The sequence below is a fragment of the Sus scrofa genome, chromosome 12, assembly GCF_000003025.6.
Source record: "Sus scrofa isolate TJ Tabasco breed Duroc chromosome 12, Sscrofa11.1, whole genome shotgun sequence".
Lineage (NCBI taxonomy): Eukaryota > Metazoa > Chordata > Mammalia > Artiodactyla > Suidae > Sus > Sus scrofa.
Genome location: NC_010454.4, coordinates 7,548,594 through 7,572,997, shown reverse-complemented (window position 1 = coordinate 7,572,997; position 24,404 = coordinate 7,548,594). Strand labels below are relative to the sequence as shown.

General features: G+C 54.3%; 1 protein-coding gene across 1 annotated transcript in view; it reads right to left on the bottom strand.

Annotated features, from left to right (window-relative positions):
* Positions 1–24,404, bottom strand: part of SDK2 (sidekick cell adhesion molecule 2) — a 285,180-nt gene that overhangs the window by 44,234 nt on the left and 216,542 nt on the right. Inside the window, 13 exon segments of the mRNA XM_021066690.1 lie at positions 318–512; positions 1,063–1,161; positions 2,425–2,614; positions 3,218–3,333; positions 4,069–4,306; positions 7,085–7,235; positions 7,333–7,442; positions 8,158–8,279; positions 9,949–10,140; positions 10,474–10,572; positions 10,760–10,955; positions 22,494–22,609; positions 23,153–23,334. Coding sequence (XP_020922349.1) covers positions 318–512; positions 1,063–1,161; positions 2,425–2,614; positions 3,218–3,333; positions 4,069–4,306; positions 7,085–7,235; positions 7,333–7,442; positions 8,158–8,279; positions 9,949–10,140; positions 10,474–10,572; positions 10,760–10,955; positions 22,494–22,609; positions 23,153–23,334 — 2,006 coding nt within the window.

The following is a 24,404-nucleotide window of genomic DNA, read 5'->3' as shown; positions in this document are numbered from 1 at the left end:
CCAACTGGACACGGTCTTTGCCGAGAGGGAGGGGAGAGAGGAAGGAGCTGGCCTCGTCCACCTGCCCTTTAGAAATCTGGTAGCTGGGGCAGAGCGGCTCTGAAGGAAGCGCCCAGGTCGGCTCTGAAGTCTACTGGAGCCCTTGTGGGCCTTGATGTCAGAGATTAGAGCCCACTTTCCACCCCAGACCAGGGCAATGAGACACAACTAGCGATCCCCAGCTGTGCACCAGGAGGCAGTCTGAGCACCCATGTCACAGACAGGTGTCCCCTCGGCAGCACCCCACCTCCCGCTTCCCTGTCTCCGAGAACAGTCACCTCTCTTCTCGGTAGTCACCACCAAGGCCTCGGCGGCCTCTCCCCAGCCCTTGCGGGTCTGGGCTGTGATGCGGAACAGGTAGACAGACTCTGGCTTGAGGCCGGTGGCCGTGTACTGGCGGGCGCTGGGCGCGAGCACCTCCACCGTGGCAGTGTTGGCCGTGGTGGCGTTGAGCCGGTGTGTGATCTGGTAAGCTGCGGGCAAGGAAGGAAAAGAGCCACGCTAGGAAGTGGGGCAAGCTGCCTCCAGAGCCCCCAGAATGGCTCCTTCCTTTTTAGCCACTGCAATGTCTGCCCTTGGGCCACCTGGGCTGAGGTCCGTCTGCTTGAAGCCCTCAGGGTCACTCTCACGTCCTCAGCTGCCACCTGGGGAGTGTGACTGAGGGGGCCGTGGCCGGGTGCTCTATGTTACCCATCTGTCACATCCCTCCCCTGGGGGCGGATTGGGGTCCCCTCTCTGGCCTGTGAGCCTGGCTGCGCTGAGCCGGCCAGTGCGCCCTCACCTGGCCACACTTGGGAACAGCAGCCGAGGTTCACACATGGCCTGAACCTGACCTTGCCCTCCAGCTGAGAGTCTCACAGACTGAGATTTCTAGTGGGAGAAATTAGATGCAGAGCCATTCTCGAGGATATGCAGACACCTGTCCCGGGCTTAGTCTCCCTCTTGCCAACACCCAATCTCCCTCCATTGCAGCCTCTACCTCCCTCTTCCTGCAGCTAGGGCCCGGGCAAGGTAGTGGCTTACCGAGAATGATGCCATTGGGAGCAGCGGGGGGCTGCCAGATCAGCCGCACCGATGTTGTCCTCACTTCTGGGAACAGGATGCCCATCGGGGGTCCCGGGACTGGAGGGACAGAGGAGAGGCAGGTGACAGTGTGGCTGTCCCTCTGCCTCAGGACCAGCCTGGCTCCAGGAGAGCAGCACAGCGGACAGCAGGCGAAGGGGCCCCTCCACTCAATATTTCGAGTTCATCTCTGCCTGGAGGCCTTGTCCTCGCACAGGGCATGAAGATGTGATTGGTGAGGATTCTACCCTCCAAATGGTCATTATTTGGCAGGAGGTAGAAGGGACCAAGGCTCCAGCCTTGGGGCAAAGGGAGTGCCCCCCACAAGCCCACCTGGCTCCTCTCTATAGACCTCACTCACTCTGGGATCCTTGCATCCATAGCTCCCCTGTCTCTACAGCCCGAGCCATGCCTCCCGGGTCTGCACGGGCCTGTTTTCCGGGTCCATCTCCTGACAGTGCAGACTTGCACCTCGGACGGAGGGATGGCCAAGGGGCAGCTGTTTGGGGCATGTGGCTGGAGACTGAAGGGCATGGGCCAGAGGAGGCAGGGGTGGGGGCTGGGGAGAACAGGGCGGTGGAGTCAGGGGTCGGATTGGGGGGCAGCTCTTCCCAAGCTGCCTTGGTCCAACAGGAGATGGCCAAGAAATCGGAGATTTCTAAACTTGAACTTGGCCTTCCAGGTCATTAGGAGGGTATATTTGTCAAGGCAGGAGGATAGAACATATTTAATTTAACAGATCATTAGCTTGATTTATCACTTTAGAACACAGAGACATATGGCATCGGGGTTCCTCTTGCACTCCCATCCCGACCCCACGAATGTTTGTGGGGAGCCGTGTGCGGAGAGGACAGAGGGGGTTAGAGCACCTGTCAGGTCAGCCTTTGAGGGGGAGTTTTGCTGCAGCGCGGAAGGCCTGGGGCCTGACTGGCACCACTCTTTTGCAAATAGGACCAGCAGGCTCATGCAAAGGAAAACTCAAGCCTTTCCCTTACACGGGCCTTCACGCAGAGCGAGCCAGCTCCAGGCGACCTAGGAATCAAAACGGGTGCAAACTCTCTTTTCTGTTCACTTGTCCCAGGGAGACTGAATCCGGTGTCAAACTGTCCTTGCACTGTCCTTTCTTCCTTAGGGAGGCACGGTCTGTAAGTAGCAGCCCTCGCAGAAGGCTTGGTGGCCCTCGGTGACCCACCTCCCCCAGGAGAAGCCTGGGGCCACGGTTCCCTTCGAGGCAGAGTGAGACCAGAGGGGCAGGGCTGGGGGTGGGGAGGGGAGGCTGCACAGCTCCCAGCCCTCCCCGGGTTCCTGGGGATGTGAACTCACCATCATCCAGCGTCCGCTCCAGGATGGGAGGGTGGCTGGGGACGCCGTCCCCGATGCGCGTGAAAGCCAGCACCTGGACCTCATAGAGCACGTATTTGCCCAGGCCCGTGAGCTGGGCACTGCGGGACGAGTTCCCTTCCACCAGCCAGAACCGGGGCTGCGAGTCTGAGTCCTTCTCCTTATACATCACCTGTCGGAGCCCAGCGCAGGGGCGAGGTCTCAGGCCGGGGTCCTGCCAGCATCTCTCCTGTCTCCTTCCCAGGAGCCAGGTGCGTGAGGATGAGTGGGTGGACCGGGGCGGGGGCGGGGGGTGTCCTTGGAAGGGCTTGGCTCCAGGGAGCACAGGTTTATGCCGAGCTAGTGTTTGGGGAGGGCGGGGGCACAAAGATGCGCTCAGCCATAGAGTTGGAAGGTTCCTTAGAGAGAGCTGTTTCCCAGTTGGGAAAACAGGCCCAGAGAGGAACACGTGCTCAAGGTCACACAGCCAGTAGTGACATGTCAAGCCAAGTCTCGGGGCTTCCAGGCCAGGGCTGGATCACTTGGTGGATGCAGCTTTGGGAGCAATTTGAGAAGATAAAGGAAACTGATGCTGGGCCCATCAGGGCTGAGGGTTAGGCTTGGGGCGCCCAGTGGGGCCTCCTGGAGGAGGTGGAGACTGCAGGCCTTCATAGGAAGCCCCCCGACCCTCGAGGGAGGACCCCTGGTTGCCATGGTGAGCAGAAGGGCCCCGTGGGGTCATGAGGACAGGGCACCCTGATGGGAACGGGGCTCCAGCTTCAGTGCTGGGTCTCACCTTGTAGCCCAGTACCAGCCCATTGCGGTCGGCCTCGGGGACTTCGTTCCAGCGCACCAGCATGCTGCTGGAGGTGGTGGCCAGCGCTGACACGTTGGTGGGGCCAGAGGACGGCACTGGGGGAGACAGAGCGGAGAGAAGGTGCTCAGGACCCACCGCCCCCCGGAGGGTGAGGGGTGGACCCGGGGAGGGAGAGAGGCCACAGACTATCCCCAAATAGCAGATTATCTTGCCATGATGATAAGTGTGTGTGGCAGATGCCACTTCTGATTCCACATCCGCCTCCCTGGTGTCCCCCCCGCCCCCATTAGAATAACAACAGGGCAAGGCTGCATTTCCTGCCAGTGGGTCGGGAGGATGGAAGGAGGGGCCTGGGTGGGAAGGGACCCAGGGTGGCAGGAAAAAGCCACAGGGCTGCAAACCCCATGTGGACCACGAGGGCTGCTTGTAGGCTGGGAGCACATACTCTGTGCTTGCCAGGCCCCGGTGAGCTGCTGTTTGTGTTTCTGGAGTATTCTGTGAGCTAACCCCACCTGCACCCTCTCCTCCTTCCCCACCTCCAATCTCAGGCACTGCTGGGTGTCAGGGTTCAAGGTGAGGGCACAGAGACAGGCATCCCCTCCTGGGAGCCGCCCCCTCCCTCCTCCTTTGGGAACAGCGCTGGGAAGGAGCAGGCCCGGAGAGGCGTGGCCACCCGGCAGCATGTTCTACACTAAAAGGAAAATGAGCCTCGGTTCTTTCTGCACCACAGCTCCAGCCTTTGTGCCCCTGGAAGGCCCTGAGGGCAAAGAGACACAGGCGGGGGTATCCCCAGGCCACGGGGAAGTGACGGCGGGGCCAGCGGCGGGTACCTGACTCCCGGGTCCTGCCCATCACCGTCTGGCTCCAGGGCCCGCTCCCGATGGCGTTGAAGGCCTGCACCTGCACGCGGTACTCCGTCCACTCCTCCAGGTCTTCGATGGTGTACTCCCGCTCCACGCGGTCCTGGACCACGTGGCTCAGCGTCTTGCCGTGTCCGTCTGCCCGGCTGTACTTGATCTTGTAGCCAACCGACTCGGGGTTCCCGTTGTATTCCATTTCCGGGAGGGGCTACAGGAGGGCAGGGGTGGGCAAAGCTGCTGTGGGGCCAGGCCCATCCAGTGTCTGGGGGGCCTGTGGGGCTCCTGCCGCCTCTTCCAGGGAGCCTTCGGGATCACCCAGCCCACTGTCCAACCTGTAGCATCCGTGTGACATGCTCTACCCCTGGGTGTGGCTTAGTTGTGTCACTGTGTTTCTGATGGCCCCGCCATCCCCCTGTCTCTCCACCCCGGGATCAGAGGAGAGGCGGCATCCACGCTTTAACTGTGCACGGGACAAACTTCCGACCCTGCCAGGGGCGTCGGCCCCAGGGAGGAGACGCATAAAGGCTGCCTGTCCCACACACAGCACCTTTGGCCGTGCCTGTCTGTGCCACCTGACTCCCTCCCCCAGGCTGCCGACACAGACTTACGCAATTGCCTATAACACGCCTGGTCTCGGCTCCTGCCTGCCTTTGGAGAAGCAAGCAGGTGGAAACACCAGGATGGAGCACCAGTCACTGTCAGGAAGTCCCTCCAGCCAGCAAACCTCAGGCTCTCCCACTGCATTTTCTTCCCTCCTTCCCTCCCTCCCTTTCTTTTTTTGCTTTTTAGGGCCAAACCTGTGGCGTATGGAAGTTCCCAGGCTAAGGGTTGAATTGGAGCTGCAGCTGCTGACCTACACCACGGCCACAGCCACAGCCACGAGGGATCCAAGCCACGAGGGATCCAAGCCACATCTGCAACCTACACCACAGCTCATGGCAAGGCCAATCCTTAACCCACTGCGCGAGGCCCGGGATCGAACCTTTGTCCTCATGGATACCAGCTAGGCTCGTTTCCACTGAGCCACAAGGGGAACTCCTCTCCCACTGCATTTTCAACCTCCTTCTTCTTGTTGGAGTCTCAGTGAAGGGCAAAAAGCCAGTTTCCTTTCCTGGGCTTTATGACTAGGCTAGTGGGGCCATGGTCAGTGGCTAAGGTCGTTTGGATGACGTGGGCGGTGTGGATAAACAGTGCAGGTGCGCGCATGTTGGGGACAGCCTGTGATCTGAAGCAGGTGTGAGCTGAGGGTCTAGACTCCAGATTCTCCTCTGAAGGTGGGAGAGCTGGGGTGCCCTCAGCCCTGGCCCACCCCCATTCTGTTTCCCCAGGTGTCCAAAGAGCCCCTGGTCCACAGGCTTCCCACATTCTGACCCAGTTTCTCCTGTTCCTCGGCCTCTGCCTCACCCTCTCTCTCCTCCCTCCCTCCTCCTAGCCTCTGCTCGTGCAGACACTTAGTGAAGCAGACCAGGGGCCATTAAGACAGCAATCAATGGGCCTGAGAGCTTGAGATGGGCCCGGAGTGCACGCTCCCTTACCTGCTAAGGAAAGGTAACGGGCCGTGCACTGTTAGGCGGGACTGGGGGTGCCCGGGGCCCTGCACAGCCCAGCTACTGCCTTTTAGTTCCCCTCCAGCCCCCACCCTGGGTATCGGACCTTTTAGCCTTTTAGCGCTTGGAAACCTTGAAGTGTGAGATGCTGCAGGGAAGTAGGGAGCCGGCCTGGAGGGGGGCGGAGAGGAGGAGGGAAGGAGGCGAACATAATAGAAGTCTGTGCAGGCCCAGGGCGCCCTGGGCGGGGCAGGATGGCAGCTCTGCCCGGTGCCAGCCACCTGGGAGGGGCGGCGTAATTAATAACTCACGCGTCCAGGGCTGATGGCTGCTTTCACCAGGCTGTCCACATACGTGAAAGGCAGCAATGACTTTTCTGGTGCATCCCAGCTCACAACTTGACAGTTTTGCAAGCTGTGTTTTCGGCACCTAGTAAGTGATTTTGGTGGACGCCAAAGAGCCGTGTGGCTGGAGGGGCCTGGCGAAGCCGAGTCAGGCAAGGTCCAGCCCCTAGAGCGAGCGCTCCCGGATTCTCTAAGGAGCCGGGCTCTGTGGTGCTGTCCCCAAGTTTATCTGTCTGGGGATTCCTCCTAGACTGATGCTCTGTGGGAGCTGCGCTGGGAAGCATTGTCCTGGGGAATGTCCAGGAGAGAAAGTTCTCTCCTGTTCTCCACGAGCTGGGTCAGCAGTGTGCTCTGGGGTTAAGCTGTGGCTTTGGGGGGCCAGACTCCCCAGATTGGGATTTTAACTAGGAGGTGGGGGAGGACGTGGGGAGACTTGTGCCAGTTCTCCACTTCTCCCTGCCTCAGTTTCCTCATCTGTAAAGTGGGGGCCAGGCTCGCTTGGCTGTCACAGGCTCATGGAGAGGCTAGGGCTCAAGGCCCAACTTTGAAAGCCCCTCAGAACAGTGCCTGGCAGAAGCCCTCAGCAGGTGGGAATTACCAACTCGGGCATGGTCGCCTGGGGTACCGACCCTTGATGCAGAAACCTGATCTGTAGGGACAGAGCCTAAGAGCTTCTCCCCCTCCCCCCGTTCCCCTCAACCTCAGAAGCAGCCCCTCACTGTCCGACTTGCTGTAGTGGGACAACTTCTGTCCAGATCCCAGAACCACCCCTGGGAGCTGTGTGGCCGTGGGTGAATTCCCGACCTCTCTGAGCCTCAGTGTTCTCAGCTGTAAATTGGGATAGTAATATGTCCTTTGCAGGATCATGGGGAGAGTAAATGGAAGAAAAAGGCTACAATGCGTGGCGTGTAGAAATGCTCAATAAGGAGGGTTTTCTCGCTCCTCCTCACCTGGGGGTTTGTTCGTCGGGCTACGACTGGTGATCAGAAAAGACAAGGGGCTGGCGGTAATCCCCCCTCAGAGGCAGCGACACCTCTGCAGGCTGATGAGGACTGGGGAGACATCCCACCCACGCTGCCCTTGCGGGAGCCTCACCATCCAGCGGAGCCACAGGCTGGTCTCGCTGGCCGTTCGCAGGGTGACGTTGGCCGGGGCCATGTCAGGGGGCGCCTGGAGGGTCTGGATCTTTCTAGAAGGCTGGCTGGGTGGGCTGGTGCCCACGATGTTCACCTGGCGCATGCGGAAGCTGAGATGGGGGGAGGGGTGAGCAAAATGGTGAGGGCAGGACCCCGGGGCCAAAGCCCGACAGGTCTGGGCAGCCCCCTCCCCTCCTGCCCCGTTACCTGTAGTAGGTGAAGGGGTTGAGGTCGGGCACCTCCATGGAGCGGGTGTCGGGCTCGTTGGTGAGCTGGTGGATCAGCAGCCACTCCTCTCCCTCCCCAACCACGCCCACCTGCAAAGGGAGATGCTCTCAGGTGGGGCCAGCCGGCGGGGCTGAGATGGGGGTGCTCTGAGTCCCAGGTCCTGAGCAGTGCAGTCCGGCCCAGGGAAGGACTGGATTCAAACCCAGGCTTCCTCTGGAGGGCACTGAATGGGGCCACCATATTTCCAGGCCCTTAAACATGTCTTCAAGTGTGACCCCGAGCCCTCCTGCAGCAGAATCTCAGGGGATGCTCATTAGAAACCCATTCCTGGGCGCTGCCCTTGACCCAGCCAATCAGAATCCCTGAGGGGGAAGCCCAGAAGTCTGTGTATTTAGTAAGTTTCCTAGGTGATTCTCCTATTCCTCCTGGCCTGCTTTTAAAACCTCAGCTAAATCAGAATCGGAACTTCCAGGTATGGGGGGATCCATGCTTTGGAACCTCTGAAAGTTCCCCTATTGCAGCCAAAGGTGAGAATCATGGCTATATAGGGCTGCAGGAAGCAGCTGGCTATTTTTCAAGGCCAGCCAGTCACCACCTTAACTGGTGTGTGTGTGCGGGCATGTATGCACAGGTGTACTGATGAGGTGGAAGTAGAACTGTGGGTGTTTCTGGTGTATTTGGTCCTCAGATCATTGCGTGTGAAACTGACACAGACATAAACACGTATGATTTGCTTTCAAGAGCATGGGCACAGCCAAGGCCGGGGAGCAGGCTGCTGGAAGGCTCCCCTCCAGCGGGCTTTACCTGGGCCTCCACCAGCCAGCGGGAGATGGACGTCTTCCCATCATAGCCTGGCCTGAACTGCAAGGTCACGGAGCGGGGGCCGATGTTGGAAATGCCCAGGTTGGTGGGGGCCCCAGGGAGTTCTGGAAAAGGAAAGCAGGGCAGGGAAGGAGATCTGGTGAGAAGAAGGTCTTTCCCCATCAAACAGGACTCTCTGGGCTTGGAGGGGGCTGTGTGTCACACATTTTCTAGAAGCCTCCTTGGAGGAGCGTGGCCGAGGCCTCAGCCGGCCAACGTGGTCTTCGTTCCGGCATCTATGGCTCCTTGTGTTCAGACAAGGGACCCAAGGCGGGTCTGGGGCTGAGAGAACCTGCCAGGGCCAGGAAACAGGAGCCGGCCAGGTGAGGGCTTCCTCTCCATCCAGAGGCATATGGAATATGGAAGTTCCCAGGCTAGCTGAATTGGAGCCGCAGCTGCCGGCCACAGCCTGAGCTCATGGCACTGCCTGATCCTTAACCCACTGAGCAAGGCCAGGGATCGAACCCGTATCCCCATGGATACTAGTTGGATTTGTTTCTGCTGCACCACAACGGGAACTCCCAGCTCTTGTATTCTGACCTAGGAACCTGGGGTTCAGGATGAACAGAAAGAGCACAGATTCTGGGGTTGGACTGTCTGAGCTGAAATCCAACTCCGCTGCTTCTAATGCTGTGTGTCTTTGGGCAAGTTACCTAACGTTTCTGTGCCACAGCGTCCTCCTGGGTAAAATGCACATGATAATAACATCGCCAGCCTCAGGGTTGTTGAGGGGATTAAATGAATTGATGCGCTTAGGTCTGGGCTGGGTGGACACTAGACCAATATTCACCAGGGCTACTGTTATTACACTTGAGGTTGACACACACTCGGGGATCTCAGCCATCTGGGTGGCAGGTGGAGGGGTTCCGGCCACACCAGCATAGACCCACAGACCCAGGCGGGACCAGGTGGTTATCCAGTGCATCTCCCCATAGATACAGATGGGGAAACTGAGGCACAGAGGGAACACCGACTTGCTCAAGGTCATGAGTGTGGCAGAAGCGAGGCTGAGGCTGAACCTCACTCTACTTGCTTTTCATACCAGGGGTGAGATTACTCCCCCCTGCTCTACCTCCTTCCCAACATCTCCACTGGTTCAAATCCCATTTGAGACCTTTGCATCAATTCTGGAGCATTCTTTTTTTTTTGTCTTTTTAGGGCCGAACTGGCAGCACATGGAGGTTCCCAGGCTAGGGGTCCAATCGGGAATGTAGCTGCCTGTACCACAGCCATAGCAACGCGGGATATGAGCCGCGCCTGCAACCTACACCACAGCTCACGGCAATGCCGATCCTTAACCCACTGAGAGAGGCCAGGGATCGAGCCTGTGTCCTCATGGATGCTAGCTGGGTTTGTTAACCACTGAGCTACGACGGAACTCCATCTGGAGCATCCTTGGTGAGTCATAGACACCATTGCTTGATGCAGACCCTGGAGCAGGTTTCGGGGGTGGGGGGAGAGGGCACTCAGTGAAGGAGACAAAGGCGGGGCCCTGGGGGGGTGGGCTTCCCTGAGAGCCGGGCGGGGGCGGGGGGTGGGGGTGGAATGCAGCAGCAGCCTCCCCACAGCTTTGCAGTCATGGGGTGAAGCTGGCTCTGAGAGGACTCAGGGACCACGGACCCCAGGATGGGAAGAGCTCTGTGGGAAGGGAGCCAGCATCCCTGAAAAAGAAGGGGCTTCTTCCTGATCAGGAGAACAAGAGGCCGGGAGTCGGCGCTGAGAGCAGGCACCCACCTGGAGGCACCCCAGAGGAGATGGTGGAGGCGGACACCTGTCCCTGGCCCTTGGCGGTCATGGCAGCCACCTCGATGGTGTAGGTGGTGAGAGCGGTGAGACCGGTGACACGGTACTCCAGGGTCACGTTAGGCAGGTAGTGGGTCACGCGGGTGTTGGTCCGGTTATATTCCTCCCAAGAGATCCGGTACCCTGGGGAGAGCCCCCGGCGTGGCATGAGCTTGGAGGTGACCCATAACCTTCCTCCCTAGTGTGGCAGTTAGATGTGCGTTGGGAGCAAGGGGGCCGAGGGAGCATCGTGCCCCCTGGAACCTCAGTGAGATGCCTCCCACCCCCGCTGGGTGGGGACCGCAGGAGGGAAAGAGCCTGAGGCTGAAGATCTGGGCTGCATCACACAGCAGAGGGGCTGAGGGCCTCCTCTGAGTCCTTTCTGAGAGCGTGGACATGAGGATGAAGGCAGGGGGATGGACTGTATGACCTTGCCTGGCCCCCTCACCCCCGGTTCAGCAACCCCGGGGCGCCTACCTGTGAGGATGCCGTTCTTCTCCCCTGGCTCTTGCCAGCTGACCTTCAGTGAGGTGTCCAGGATTTCACTGAAACTCAGGTGTCCTACGGGCCCCGGCACTGTACCACCAAAGGGCCCCCCACCCCGCCCAATGCCAGTTAGAGCCAGAGAGAGAGCACCATGGGCCAGACAGCCCATGATGCCCCCTGGCGGGGGGCGCCCCCGCCCAGAAGACAAGACCAGGGCTGTTCTGTCTGGCCCGTGCGTGGATGGGGGCAGATGGAGCGGGGACTGGGTGCCACCTACCATCCTCGTGGGTGCGCACCAGCTGGGGGGTGCTGCGGGGCCCGTCCCCGGGGGTGGTGAAGCACAGCACCGAGGTGAAGTACTCGGTGAACTTCTTCAGGCCTGACACGAAGCCCACATGGATGCTGTCCTGAAAGTTGGGCCGGGCCGTCACCATGGTAACCTCCTCTTCCTGCTCCGGCTCCCAGGCGATCAGCTGTGGAAGGTGAGCCATGCACTCAAGTAGGACGGCGAGAATGTGCGAGAAGAGGCCCAGAGCTTTCCCACAGGCTGGGCCCCTGGACAGAGAGTGTCCAGGGGCCCAGCTCCCTAGGGTCCCTCCTCCCAGGGAAGGGAAGGCCGTGCAGACACCCACAGGCCACTGGAGCATCTGTCCTTTGGTGTGCTACTCTGTTCACTGAGCCACTTACTTTAAGCAGGGTACTAGGTGGCGTGCTTTGATTTTTTGTTTTGTTCTGGCCATACCTGCGGTATGCGAAAGCTCCTGGGCCAGGGATGGAACCCATGCCACAGCAGTGACCCGAGCCACAGCAGTGACAATGCCAGGTCTTTAATAGCTAGGCCGCCAGGGAACTCCTTGGGGTGTTTTCGACAAATCATGGCTCACTCAGTCCCCATGGCAACCCCACAGGGAGGTGCTTTACCAAGATGGGTTACATAATTTGCAGGTCCAGTGCACAACGCAAACGGAGGCTCCCTTGTGCCAACATTATTAAGATTTTCCAGAGACGGCAGCAGAGTACTGAACTCAACTTGGGGTCCTTCTGAACGAGGGGCCCTGAGATACTACACGGGTTAAAAACACCATGAGGCCGGATGAGGAAACTGAGGCTCAGAGAGGCTAAGTGACTTACACTCTATCACACAGCTCCCAGGAAGCTGAGCGACTCTGCTTCCAGGACCTGGGCTCCCTCGCTTCCCCACCTGGGTGGGGCTGCTCCTCCCTCAGAGTGCTCCTGGCGAGCTGGAGCTCCAGGGTACGGCTAACTCGCGCTCTTTTCACCTTGTTCCAAGTTGGGATTTCAACTTTAACCATCAGAGAGGCTGCTGGAGGTGGAGCGTCAGCAAGAAAACCCCTTCTGGAAATGGAGCCTGGCTTTTCGTCCCGTCTCCCTTGTACCCAACCCACCCAGCACTGCATCAACTGCCCGCCTCCCCATTCCTCCTCTTCCAGCCCCTTGATCTCTTGCCCCCAACTCCTGTTTTCCGGGGCCTTCATCTGCCTCTAATAATGACAGCTGGTCTCCGAGATTTCCTCATTTATTTGAAGTTGATTAAATAGCAATTAATGGTGAAAAGCAACACTGGATGGGTTTTAATAAGCGGGGGTATTTATAGACATAAAACAATACCGAGCCGATGCTTCCTGATTAACTCACGCCCATAACAATGCTTAATCTTCTCCTTTTCATGGCTGCGTGTTTATAAAGGATGTTTTGAAATTTAATTGGTATTGGGAAAAGATAGCCTATAGCAAGTTAATTAGACACTAATTAGACCCTAAAAATACTAATCAGAAATACTAAGTGGCATTTAATAAGTATGTTAAATATCCTCCTTATTTCGGTTATCTTGTTTCATAGCAATTAAACTGCTGAACTTCTCTGGAGTAGATTAAGAAACAAGTTTGATGTTTTAATTTAATTTAATTAATGTAAATTCAAATTAATTACACTGTTAGATGAATTGTGCGGTGTATCCCCCAGAAAGTGCAAAATCTGGATAAACATACTTTTACTGGGTTTAGGCCAATGATTTTAAAAGAAAATAAAGAACAAAGGATGTCTTTACAGGGTCCTTAAACCACTATCACAGGGAGGAGTTCCCACTGCGGCACGGTGGAAATGAATCTGACTCGTATCCATGAGGATGCAGGTTCGACCCCTGGCCTCACTCAGTGCGTCGGGCATCCTGCGTTGCTGTGGCTGTGGCGTACACAGGCTGGTAGCTGTAGCTCTGATTCGACCCCTAGCCTGGGAACTTCCCTATGCAAAAAGGAAAAAAAAAACCCAAACAAAAAACAAATAATATCACGGGGGGACTGTCTTCAGAAATGTCACCAAGGATGCGCACAGGGTGTGGCAGGTGGCTTGGCAGGTGGCTTGCTGGAGTCACCACCTCTATATCCTGGTTCAGATCCAGACCCAAAGCCCGAGATGGCAGCAGGACTGGGGTTGCTTCAAAATATTTACTCTGGGATGCAAGCCACGGGTCTTTCTGGAGCCGCATCTGAAGAGGAGGGGGCTGGGGGACCTCATTTTGGGGGCCAGGAAGACAATTAAAATAAAAATGCCTTCGGCACCTCCTATTGCCCCAAAGGAGCTGGGCTCTGGGCAGCCATGGGGTAGAATCTGTGTTCAACACCTGGGCACAGGGCTTTAGTCTGCTGAGCCCTCCCTGGGTGCCTGGCACTGGGTTACACGCCTCACTGACTGGTCCTGTTCCATCATCACAGGGATGATTAGATGGGAATCACTGTCCTGTGATGTCACCAAAAGGAAACCAAGGTTCAGGAAGGATGAGGGAGGGAGTTCCCATGTGGCGCAGAAGAAATGAATCCGACTAGGAATCATGAGGTTGCCGGTTCGATCTCTGGCCTCACTCAGTGGGTTAAGGATCCGGCGTTGCAGTGACCTGTGGTGTAGGTCGTAGATGCAGCTCAGATCCGGCATTGCTGTGGCTGTGGTGTAGGCTGGCAGCTGTAGCTCTGATTGGACCCCTAGCCTGGGAACCTCCGTATGCTGCGGGTGTGGCCCTAAAAGGTAAAAAAAAAAAGAAAGCAAAGGAAGGATGAAGGCTGGCCAGTCCCCGGGGGGCTGCTAGGGGCTGGCTTCAGATTTGTGGACCTGACTTCTGGTGAAGCCCTCTGCTTCCTGAGGTACACACAGCTGCTGGGTGTACATTGGGGCTTCTAGGCCTGCTCTTTTTTTTTTTTTTTTGTCTTTTTGCCTTTTCTTGGGCTGCTCCTGTGGCATATGGAGGTTCCCAGGCTAGGGGTCTAATCAGAGCTGCAGCCGCTGGCCTACACCAGAGCCACAGCAACGCAGGATCCGAGCCGCATATTCAACCTACACCATAGCTCACGGCAACACCGGATCCTTAACCCACTGAGCAAGGCCAGGGATCGAACCTGCAACCTCATGGTTCCTAGCCGGATTCGTTTCTGCTGTGCCACGACAGAAACTCCCTTCTGTCATCTTTCCCTCTATCTTTCTACGTTTCTGCATTTGCAGGGATTCCCATAAACCATCCTGGAAGGATGTGGAAGAAATTAAGAACAATGGTTACCTAGAGTGGGGAGAGTTTCAGGGTTGGGTGGGACAGAACCAGGCAGATGAGGGGTGAGTGGATGGGGCGAGATGGAGGATTTCTGCTGTATGTTTATCTACTTACATTTGTTGGCTTTTGAATCATGTAAATATATTTCCTGTTTAAAAATTAAATTAAAAAAAAATAGGTGCTCCTGTGGGGGTGCAACAGGATTGGTGGCATCTTGCAAGCGCTGAGATCAATCCCTGACCTGGCACAGTGGGTTAAGAATCTGGCATTGCCTGCAGCTGCAGCTTGGGTGGCAACACCAGCTCGAATCTGATCCCTGGCCTGAGACTCCACATGCTGCCGTGCAGCCAAAAAAGAAAAAAGAATTAAAAAATAATGGGGACAATTTGGCAATAGTAGCAAAATTATACACATTTGCCGTCTGACCTAGCAATTTCATTTCTAAGAATCTCTTCCAAAGCTATATGTGACAATATGAAAACATGCATGCACAAAACTATTCACTGAAGAAATGTTTGTTATAGTAAAAGACTGGAAACAACCAAAATGTCATCACTAGGGAGCTAATTGACTAAACAATGGGAGAGCCACATAATGAAATACAATACAGATTTTTAAAAAAGGAACAAAGAATCTCTATATACTTCTATGGCGGGATCTCCAGGGTATAATGTAAATAACCAAACCAAACCAAACAAACCAACAAAAAGAAATGGATTTTAGAGTTCCCGTGGTGGCGCAGCAGAAACGAATGCGACTGGGAACCATGAGGTTGCGGGTTCGATCCCTGGCCTCGATCCGTGGGTTAAGGATCCGGCATTGCTGTGGCTGTGGTGTAGGCTGGCAGCTGTAGCTCAGATTAGACCCCTAGCCTGGGAACCTCCACATGCCGTGGGTGTGGCCCTCAAGAAAAGAAAAGAAAAGAAAAGAAATGGATTTTACTGGGAAGGAAGAGGACCAGAATTCAGGCTGGGCTGATTTTCTCTGAATTTGCTTTGTAGGTTTAACTTTGGAGCCATGTAAATATGCCACATAATTATAGAACAAAATTAAATTAAAAAAAATCAATCCCTAAAAATTGAAACCAAAATGAAACAAACGGACCGTGCAGTGTATTGAGTTGTAGCAAAATTACACAGAAAGAAACTCTCTCAAAGACTTTGTAGCACAGAAATGGAGAAGCATAGCCTAACTGTGGTACAGCCTAAGAACAGAAAGATACAAATCATCCGAAACTATTTTCAGTCATCACAGTGTTTGATATTACTGCTCTTTTTCTTTTTCTTTTGTCTTTTTAGGGCCACACCCACGGCATATGGAGGTTCCCAGGCAAGGGGTCAGATCGGAGCTGCAGTCACCGGCCTACGCCACAGCCACAGCAACGCTGGATCCTTAACTGACTGAGCAAAGCCAGGGATTGAACCCGAATCCCCATGGATGCTAGTCAGATTCGCTAACCGCTGAGCCATGATGGGAACTCCTGATATCACTGTTGTGACACTCTTGTGGGTGTTTGTGGGATCAAGTAGGTGAGTAATTACACTGGTGTTGAAGGAATTTGATTTTCAGTGTGAAGCAAAGAGATACAGAAAAAAGACCAGGGAGTTCCCGTTGTGGCGCAGTGGTTAACAAATCCGACTAGGAACCATGAGGTTGCGGGTTCGGTCCCTGCCCTTGCTCAGTGGGTTAAGGATCCAGCGTTGCCCTGAGCTGTGGTGTAGGTTGCAGATGCGGCTCGGATCCCGCGTTGCTGTGGCTCTGGCGTAGGCTAGTGGCTACAGCTCCGATTTGACCCCTAGCCTGGGAACCTCCATATGCCGAGGGAGCGGCCCAAGAAATGGCAAAAAGACAAAAAAAAAAAAAAAAAAAAAAAAAGAAAAAAGAAAAAAGAAAAGAAAAGAAAAAAGGCCAATGAGATTATTATTTTTTTTAAGTTATAGTCCTGAAATGGAGTTGGAAGTACCAGTAGGTGTTTTACTTTTAAAAAAGTATTTCTGGGGGAGTTCCTGTCATGGCTCAGTGGTTAATGAATCTGACTAATATCCATGAGGATGCGGGTTCGATCCCTGGCCTTGCTCAGTGGGTTAGGATCCCACGTTGCTGTGGCTGTGGTGTAGGTTGGCAGCTGTAGCTCTGATTAGACCCCTAGCCTGGGAACTTCCCTATGCTGTGGGTGCGGACCTAAAAAGACAAAAAAAAAAAAGCATTTGCGTCTATTCACAGGAGCTAAATAACAACCAATGCTAGAACTAGGAGCACCCCCAGGGCCCAGACTGTGGTCTATCATTTCCCGCTAAAAGAAACAAGGGCTCCTTGAAGCCATGGCTGACGCCTGGCACACAGCAGCTAAGGAAGACAATGCTATAGGGAGACAGCTTGGACCGTCCTGTCGTACCAGCCAGCCAGGAAGCTATCAACGACTCCCGGGACCACATCTGAAGGACCCACCAACTTGAAGAGGTGGGCGATGGGTCAGTTTGGCATCAAAATGAGCAATCATGGCAGCACATTGCAACAAATCAGATGTATGAAAAATCCTTAAGTCATAATAATACTGACCAAAACCAAGCTAAACAGTTGTCTCTGCCTCATCCAAATTCATTCATTAGAAATAAATACCAAGGAATCAAGTCATTATTCTGAACATTGTTAAGTAACAGAAAAGAGCTGAGGGTTTAAGATGCTTTATCCCAGATGAACTAAACCGTCAGCTGCCCAAAACATTGCTAAGGGGAACACTCTTGGGGTGGGGGAAGTATTTCAGCTCATACATCAAGAAATGTTAATATTCAAGTATCCTCATTTTGTAGCTACCCCTCTTAAGGTAACAGATCACACGGAGTTCCCGTCGTGGCTCAGCAGTTAATGAACCTGACTAGCATCCACAAGGTCGCAGGTTGGATCCCTGGCCTCACTCAGTGGGTTAAGGATCTGGCGTTGCCATGATGGTGTAGGTTGCAGATGCGGCGCAGATCCTGCATTGCTGTGGCTGTGGTGTAGGCAGGGGGCTCCAGCTCTGATGGGACCCCTAGCCTGGGAACCTCCGTATGCTGCAGGTGCAGCCCTAAAAAAAGACCCCCCCCCAAAAAAGATAACAGATCACACAAGGATGGTCAGTGGTCACCACATCGTAGCAAGAGATAGCCAGACTTGATGGCTTCTAATGAACATGCCCACCACCACCTAGGAAGTCATATTTTGAGAAAAAAAATCATTAACTCTGAATCTGATCAAGCCACTACTACTCACTGCCAATTTACTGCAAATACAGTGTTCAGAGGAATGTGTTAAATGATCCCACAGGGATGCAATCAGCAAATCCAGGCTGCGGAAAATTCTATAGGACAAACGGCTAAGTTTCTTCACCCAATAAATTAAAGGAAAAAGAGAGAAAGCGAGATGGGAATCTAAAGATCAGCTGAGACCTAGAAAACGTCAACCAGCTGCAATTGTGTGGCTCGCATTTGGATCCCGGGGACAAGCAACCAACCAGTAAAAGAAATGACATGGCAAACAGGGAAGTTTGAATGCTGACTGGATATCTGACGCTATAAGGGGCTGGTGATAATTTAAAGCACCACAGAGATAATGTGGTTATGGTGTTTTTTTTTTTTTTTTTTTTTTTTTTTTGCTTGTTTTTTGGGGTGGGGCGCACCCGAGGCATATAGAAGTTCCCAGGCTAGGGGTGGAATCAGAGCTCTAGCCGCCCGCCTGCACCACAGCCACAGCAGCCTCATCTTCAACCTACACCAGAGCTCACGGCAATGCCGGATCCTTAACCCACTCATGGAGGCCAGGGATTGAACCTGCGTCCTCGTGGATCCCAGTCAGATTCATTTCCACTGAGCCATGAGGGAACTCCAGTTTATTCATTTCTTTGAATGAATGCATTGCTGTTGTCTTAAGCCAGTACGTTTATTAATTTTTTTTGGCCATGCCCACAGGATGCAGATGTTCTGGGGCCAGGGATGGAACCCTCGCCACGGCAGTGACCCAAACCACTGCAGTGACTGAGCCGGATCCTTAGTCCACTGAGCCAACAGAGAACTCTGGGGTTACCTTTCCAGTGGAGACTTTATCTATAATATTTCTCTGCAGGTATATTTATGGATGAAATATCCAACACCTGAGATGTCCTTACAAATTTTCTAGGGGAGAGGCAGAGGGTTGGGAGGAGAGCCGGCACATCTGACCATGAGTCGGTAATTGTTGAAGCCAGGGTGCATTACGGTTTTATTCTGGCATTGCAGTCTTTTCTCTACTTATGTAGATGTTTGAAAATTTTCACAATTCAAAGGGGAAAAAAAAAATCCATTCTCACCGAAAGGATGGAAGGGACAAACACCACTCTTCCCCCTGTGCTGCTGAAGGCCAAAGAAGCAAGAAACGAAATTTCCATTTATATCCATTTGTACTTAGGGAAAAAAAAAATCAAGTTCTAGTGATTATTTTCCAATTAAATCATATGATACTTTCTTCTTATGTTTTTCTTTTTTTGTTTCGATCCTTTTTTTTTTCTTTTTTCTTTTCTTTTTTTTAGGGCTATACCCGCAGCACGTGGAGGTTCCCAGGCTAGGGGTCTCATCTGAGCTACAGCTGTTGACCTACACCACAGCCACAGTCACGCTAGATCTGAGCGGCGTCTGCGACCTACCTCACAGCTCACAGCAACGCCGGATCCTTAACCCAGTGAGCGAGGCCAGGGATCGAACCCACAACCTCATGGTTCCTAGTCGGATTCGTTTCTGCTGCACCACGATGGGAACCCCAAAGCTTTCTTTTTAATGCAAGGCAAGGTGCAGACTCTGGAGTTTGAATCTGAGTTCTGCAGTTACTCTGATTTGAACAAGTGGTCTACTCTCAGGCCTCAGTATCTCCTCTATAAAATCGGTAGCAAGATTTCTTTTTTTTTTTTTTTTTTTTTTTTTGTCTTTTTGCTATTTCTTGGGCCGCTCCCACGGCATATGGAGGTTCCCAGGCTAGGGGTCGAATCGGAGTTGTAGCCACCGGCCTACGCCAGAGCCACAGCAACGTGGGATCCGAGCCGCGTCTGCAACCTACACCACAGCTCACGGCAACGCCGGATCGTTAACCCACTGAGCAAGGGCAGGGACCGAACCCGCAACCTCATGGTTCCTAGTCGGATTCGTTAACCACTGCGCCACGACGGGAACTCCAGTAGCAAGATTTCTTAGGGCTTTGGGGTGGCTTGCATGAGAGAAGCTTGTGAGGGAAGCCTGGCAGGTAGAAAGTGCCCTGTAAGTGCGAATTCTTCTTCTTTTTTTTTTTTTTCTTTTTTCTTTTCTTTTCTGGCCACACCTGTGACATAGGGAGGTTTCCAGGCTAGGGGTCAAATCAGGGCTGCAGCTGCTGGCCTGCACAGCCACAGCAACGCCGGATCCAAGCCACATCTGCAAACTATGCTGCAGCTTGCAGCAATGCCAGATCCTTAACCCACTGAGCGAGGCCAGGGATGGAACCTGCCTCCTCATGGATCCCAGTCAGGCTCCGAACCTGCTGAGCCACCCGGGGGAGCTCCGGTGCGAGCTCTTCTTACCCTTCTGCCAGCTCCTCTGCTCAAGACGTCCTGACAATTCGTTCCTGCTGCCTTTCATGGAGCAGGTGCCAGTGCTGGGCACTGACTATGTTGGCAGGCAGCTGGGTTCTGCAGCCCCCTCCTGCTCTGGGTCATAATTGGTTGTTGCCCTAATTGTCCTGGCCACTGAGCTGGTCTTCCTGCCCCCTGGGAGCCATTTGCCTTAGAGTTTGCAGCCCAGCCCTCCTGAATGGGGAAGAAAACTTAGACTTGGCAGCAAGCAGCTAATTGTGCCCAGCTCAGCTCCTCTGCACGAAGCGAGCCTCCCCCCTCCCTCCGCTGGCTCCCCCCAGAGTCCCAATTAGGAGGCTTTCCCAGCCAGCAGCACCGCGTGCAGCTACAGGTCTGGCCCAGGAAGGCCCGGCTCGGCCTTGGGAGTGAGACGGCCCTCTTGGGGTGTCTCCAGATCTGGACCTTCCCTCCTTAGCGGATCTGAAACACTAGCAGAAAATGCCCTCTGGATTTAATCTCTGTCCCTTCCTGTCCAGCCACCCTTACCCTGCAGGAATAATGGCTAAGGCTGCTAGGCTTAGAAATAATCTTGGCTGTCACACACGTGCCAGCGTGAGAATCTTCTGGAAATGTTTGGGGTCCCCACGAGGTCGCCGGATCCCTGGACTCCAAGCCAGGGCCTGAGGTTCTCTCCCCTTGACGGCTGGCTTCCGGGTGACACACCGCTCACACACCCCCTTTCCCTCCCACATCTGGAGGGAGCCCATGGCATCCTCCTGCCCAGCCCCAGGCTGCTGGGTGGGGCTGTAAAGCCCGGCGTGGACCACAGCCTCTGATCCGACCATGTCCCCTTCCCTTAGGGGAGGCCAGCTCCGTGCTCCTTGTGGGATGAGAGACCCAGGAGTGGGATCCAGTTCAGCGGCCGGGAGGGGATGGTTGAGAAGTCCAGATGACACTTACGATGACAGCAAATGCACTTCCATCACCACCTCTAATGATGTTTGTTACGGCTCAACTGTCTCCCCCCGCTTTTTTTTTTGGTTGTTGTTGTTTTTCTAGGGCCACACCTGCCGCAAGGGGAGGTTCCCAGGCTAGGGGTCTAATCGGAGCTGCAGCTGCCGGCCTACACTACAGCCACAGCAACACGGGATCCAAGCTATGTCTGCAACCTACACCACAGCTCACAGCAACACTCAATGGGGCCAGGGATCAAACCCACATCCTCATGGGTACTAGTTGGGTTTGTTACTGCTGAGCTGCGGTGGGAACTCCCTCCCCCCACTTTTTTTTTTTTTTTTTGGTCTTTTTAGGGCCATACCCATGGCATATGGAGATTCCCAGGCTAGGAGACGAATCAGAGCCACAGCTGCCTGCAGCTATGCAGGATCTGAGCCTCATCTGCCCTCTATGCCACAGCTCGCAGCAATGCCAGATCCTCAACCCACTGAGTGAGGCCAGGGATGGAACCCTGGTCCTCATGGATGCTAGTCAGATTCGTTTCTGCTGAGCCGTGATGGGAACTCCTCCTCCCACATTTTATGTTGCAGCCCTAACCCCCAGGACCTCAGACAATGACGGTCTTTCCAGAGGTACCTGAGATAAAATGAGGTCCTCAGAGTGGGCCCTTCTCCAATACGAACTGGCCTCCTTAGAAGAGGTGAAAATCTGGACACAGACTCACAAGGAGGGAAGACGCGTAAGAACCTGGAGAAGGCGGCCGTCTGCTCGCCAAGGAGAGGCCTCAGAAGGAACCAGCCCAGTTGATGCCTTGAGCTCCGTGAGGAAATACAATTCTACAATTTCCTCATGCTTTTCTCCGTGAGGAAATACAATTCTACTGTTTAAGATGCCCAATCTTCAGTACTTGCTGGGAGCAGCAGGAGCGGCTAATCTATTTCAACTACCGTTACTACCATCTTTTTTTTTTTTTTTTTTTTCCCTTTTTTTTTTCCAGGGCCCCACCTGCAGCATATGGAAGTTCCTGGGCTAAGGGTCAAATTGAAGTCGTAGCTGCCGGCCTATGCCACAGCCACAGCAACACCAGATCTGAGCCACATCTGCGACCTATGCTGCCGCTTTGGCAATGCCAGATCCTTAACCTACCGAATGAGGCCAGGGATCAAACGTGCATCCTCAGAGACACTATGTTGGGTTCTTAACCCGCTGAGCCACAACGGGAACTCCCACTACCATCTTCTGCACACATGTAATGTGTTTGTCATTCTGCTCAAAAAATGGCAAATATGCTCATTTAATCCTCACACAACCCGAAGGAATAGAAATTAGCATCGGTGTCACGTGCAAACGAGGAAACGATGTATTCTGGTTCCCTGGCAGCTAGAACAGTGCATACAGTCGGGTTTAATAAATAGTCATTGAAAGAAGGAAGCTCAGACGGATTACAGGACCTGTCCAGAGAGCAAGCCAGGCAGAGCCAGGACTTTAAGCTGTCTGAGTCCTAGTCCTGTGCCCTTAAACACACCGTGTGGGGCCAAGCACAGTCCAAGGACACCTGACCCTGCAGAATGCGCATTCATTAGCCCATAACCTGGGGGCGAGACGTGCGTTCTGGATTTTTCTGATGGGCACATGGCTATGCGGGGTTCCTGAGCCTGAAATGAACCTGGTTTTATTTGTAACGCAGGCTCATCAAGACTGCCCCCCAGCACTGGGTCACAGACTGGCCAGTGTTCATACTCCCTACGACCTGTACAGGGATTTGGGGAGAGCCCACGTGCCTTCTGCCTTGATCACGTGCCCTTGGTGTGGCTTGAACCCATGACTTCAGAAACGGAGCAGGGACTCCCTCCTGCCCCCCTCCCATGCCTCCTCCCTGCCCCTCCAGCCTGCAGCCTCCTTCCGAGACTCTCCAGGCTTCCTCTCGGGACAAGGAGAGGCCCCGCGTACCTTGTAGCCCTGGTTGATGCCGTTGATGAACTGGGGGCTGGGGGCATTCCAGGTGAAGCGGATAGTCGTGGAGTTGGTGGCTTCTGCATGCACGTTGCCTGGAGGGACGGTGGGGACTGGAGGAGAGCAGAGAGATGGGGTGTGGGTGGAGGGGGCACGCTCTGCCTGTCCTGCCCGTTTAAGCACAGAAAGCACACGGGGTCTGCAGACTCTGCTCTATACCCCTCCCCAACTCTTCCCCTGCTAGGGAGGCTTCAGATGCCCTCTTTCTGGAGATGAGTTTGGGTTTAATAAAACCTGTCTGGCCCATTCCACAGGGTACCAATAAATAAAGGTGATGGATCTGAAAATACTCAGGGTGGTTTTTAGGTACAACGCTAAATGTAAGCTATTTCATGATCCAGTAAATGTGAAATTTTGCAGAAGGTCCCTGGACCCCTGAAGCCTCTGCCTTCATCACACCCGCCCCAACTTCTTCATCTTCCCTGAGTGCTCCCACCTACTGCGGGGTAGCTGGGCACAGTGTGCAATAGCCTGGGGCTGGACAAAATAGGTGACATGGCTCAGGCCATCAGGACTGGACAGGTATAGGACCTGACACGCAGGGACCTGGAAAAAGGGGAAACACCAGCTCCTCCACGGCCACTGTCTCTACCCACCTCCCTGCAGTGTCCACTCGGTGACCTTGCTGCTGTAGACACCCAGCCCGGCGCTGTTGTAAGCGGCCACCTCGATCTCATAGTTGGTCCAGATAATGAGGTCCTCTAGCAGGAGGTTGTTGACGTCAGCATCCGTGATGTTCTTAAACTGGTACCCAACGGGCAGCCCCGCCAGGCAGTACCTGAGAGGAGAAAGCCAGGATGCCGAGGACCAGAGTCAGCCCGCCTGGCCTCGTGCCCAGAAGACTGTCTGTGATGGTGGAAAGGGGCAGCTCCTGGCACTCGTGGCTATTGGGCACCTGGAATGCGCTTAGTGCAACTGAGGAACTAGTTTGTCCTTTAATTAATTAATTAATTTTTGTCTTTTTGCCTTTTCTAGGGCCACTTCCCGCGGCATATGGAGGTTCCCAGGCTAGGGGTCGAATCGGAGTCGTAGCCACCAGTCTACACCAGAGCCACAGCAACGCGGGATCCGAGCCGCGTCTGCAACCTACACCACCGCTCACGGCAACGCCAGAACCTTAACCCACTGAGCAACGCCAGGGATTGAAACCGCAACCTCATGGTTCCTAGTCGGATTCGGTAACCACTCCACCACAACGGGAACTTCCCTTTAATTTATTTTTAATTAATTTAAATAGCTACAAGTGACCAGCGGCTATCCCGCTGGATAACAGGTCTGGGGGATGTGTCTGGACCACTCTTTTTGATGGGGAAGGAGGCCACTGGTGGAATGGATAGCTAGGGATGCTGAGGATTTCTGGGAAGATCTCATCGATTTCTTTTCTTTTCTTTGGCTTTTTAGGGCTGCACCTGCATCATATGGAAGTCTCCAGGCTAGAGGAAGAACTGGAGCTGCAGCTGCTGGCCTACATCACAGCCACAGCAACACCAGATCTGAGCCGCATCTGTGACCTGCACTGCAGCTCATGGCAACGCTGGATCCTTAACCCACTGAGCGAGGCCATGGATCAAACCCACCTCCTCAAGGATACTAGTCGGGCTTGTTACTGCTGAGCCACAAGGGGAACTCTGATCTCATTGGTTTCTGCTTTGAGGGGTCATTGATGGAAGATTGATCTCCAAAGGTTGGGTGCATTTTTTTACTCCCTCTAGGACAGTGGCTCCCTCTTTTGACTGTCACTCACTTAGGAGGAGAGAAAAAACCTGAGGCTACCTGCTCTACCAAGGTCCACTTTCCACTGGAAAAGAGAACACAGGGTAATGAAAAAATGGGATCTGTGGGGGCTGG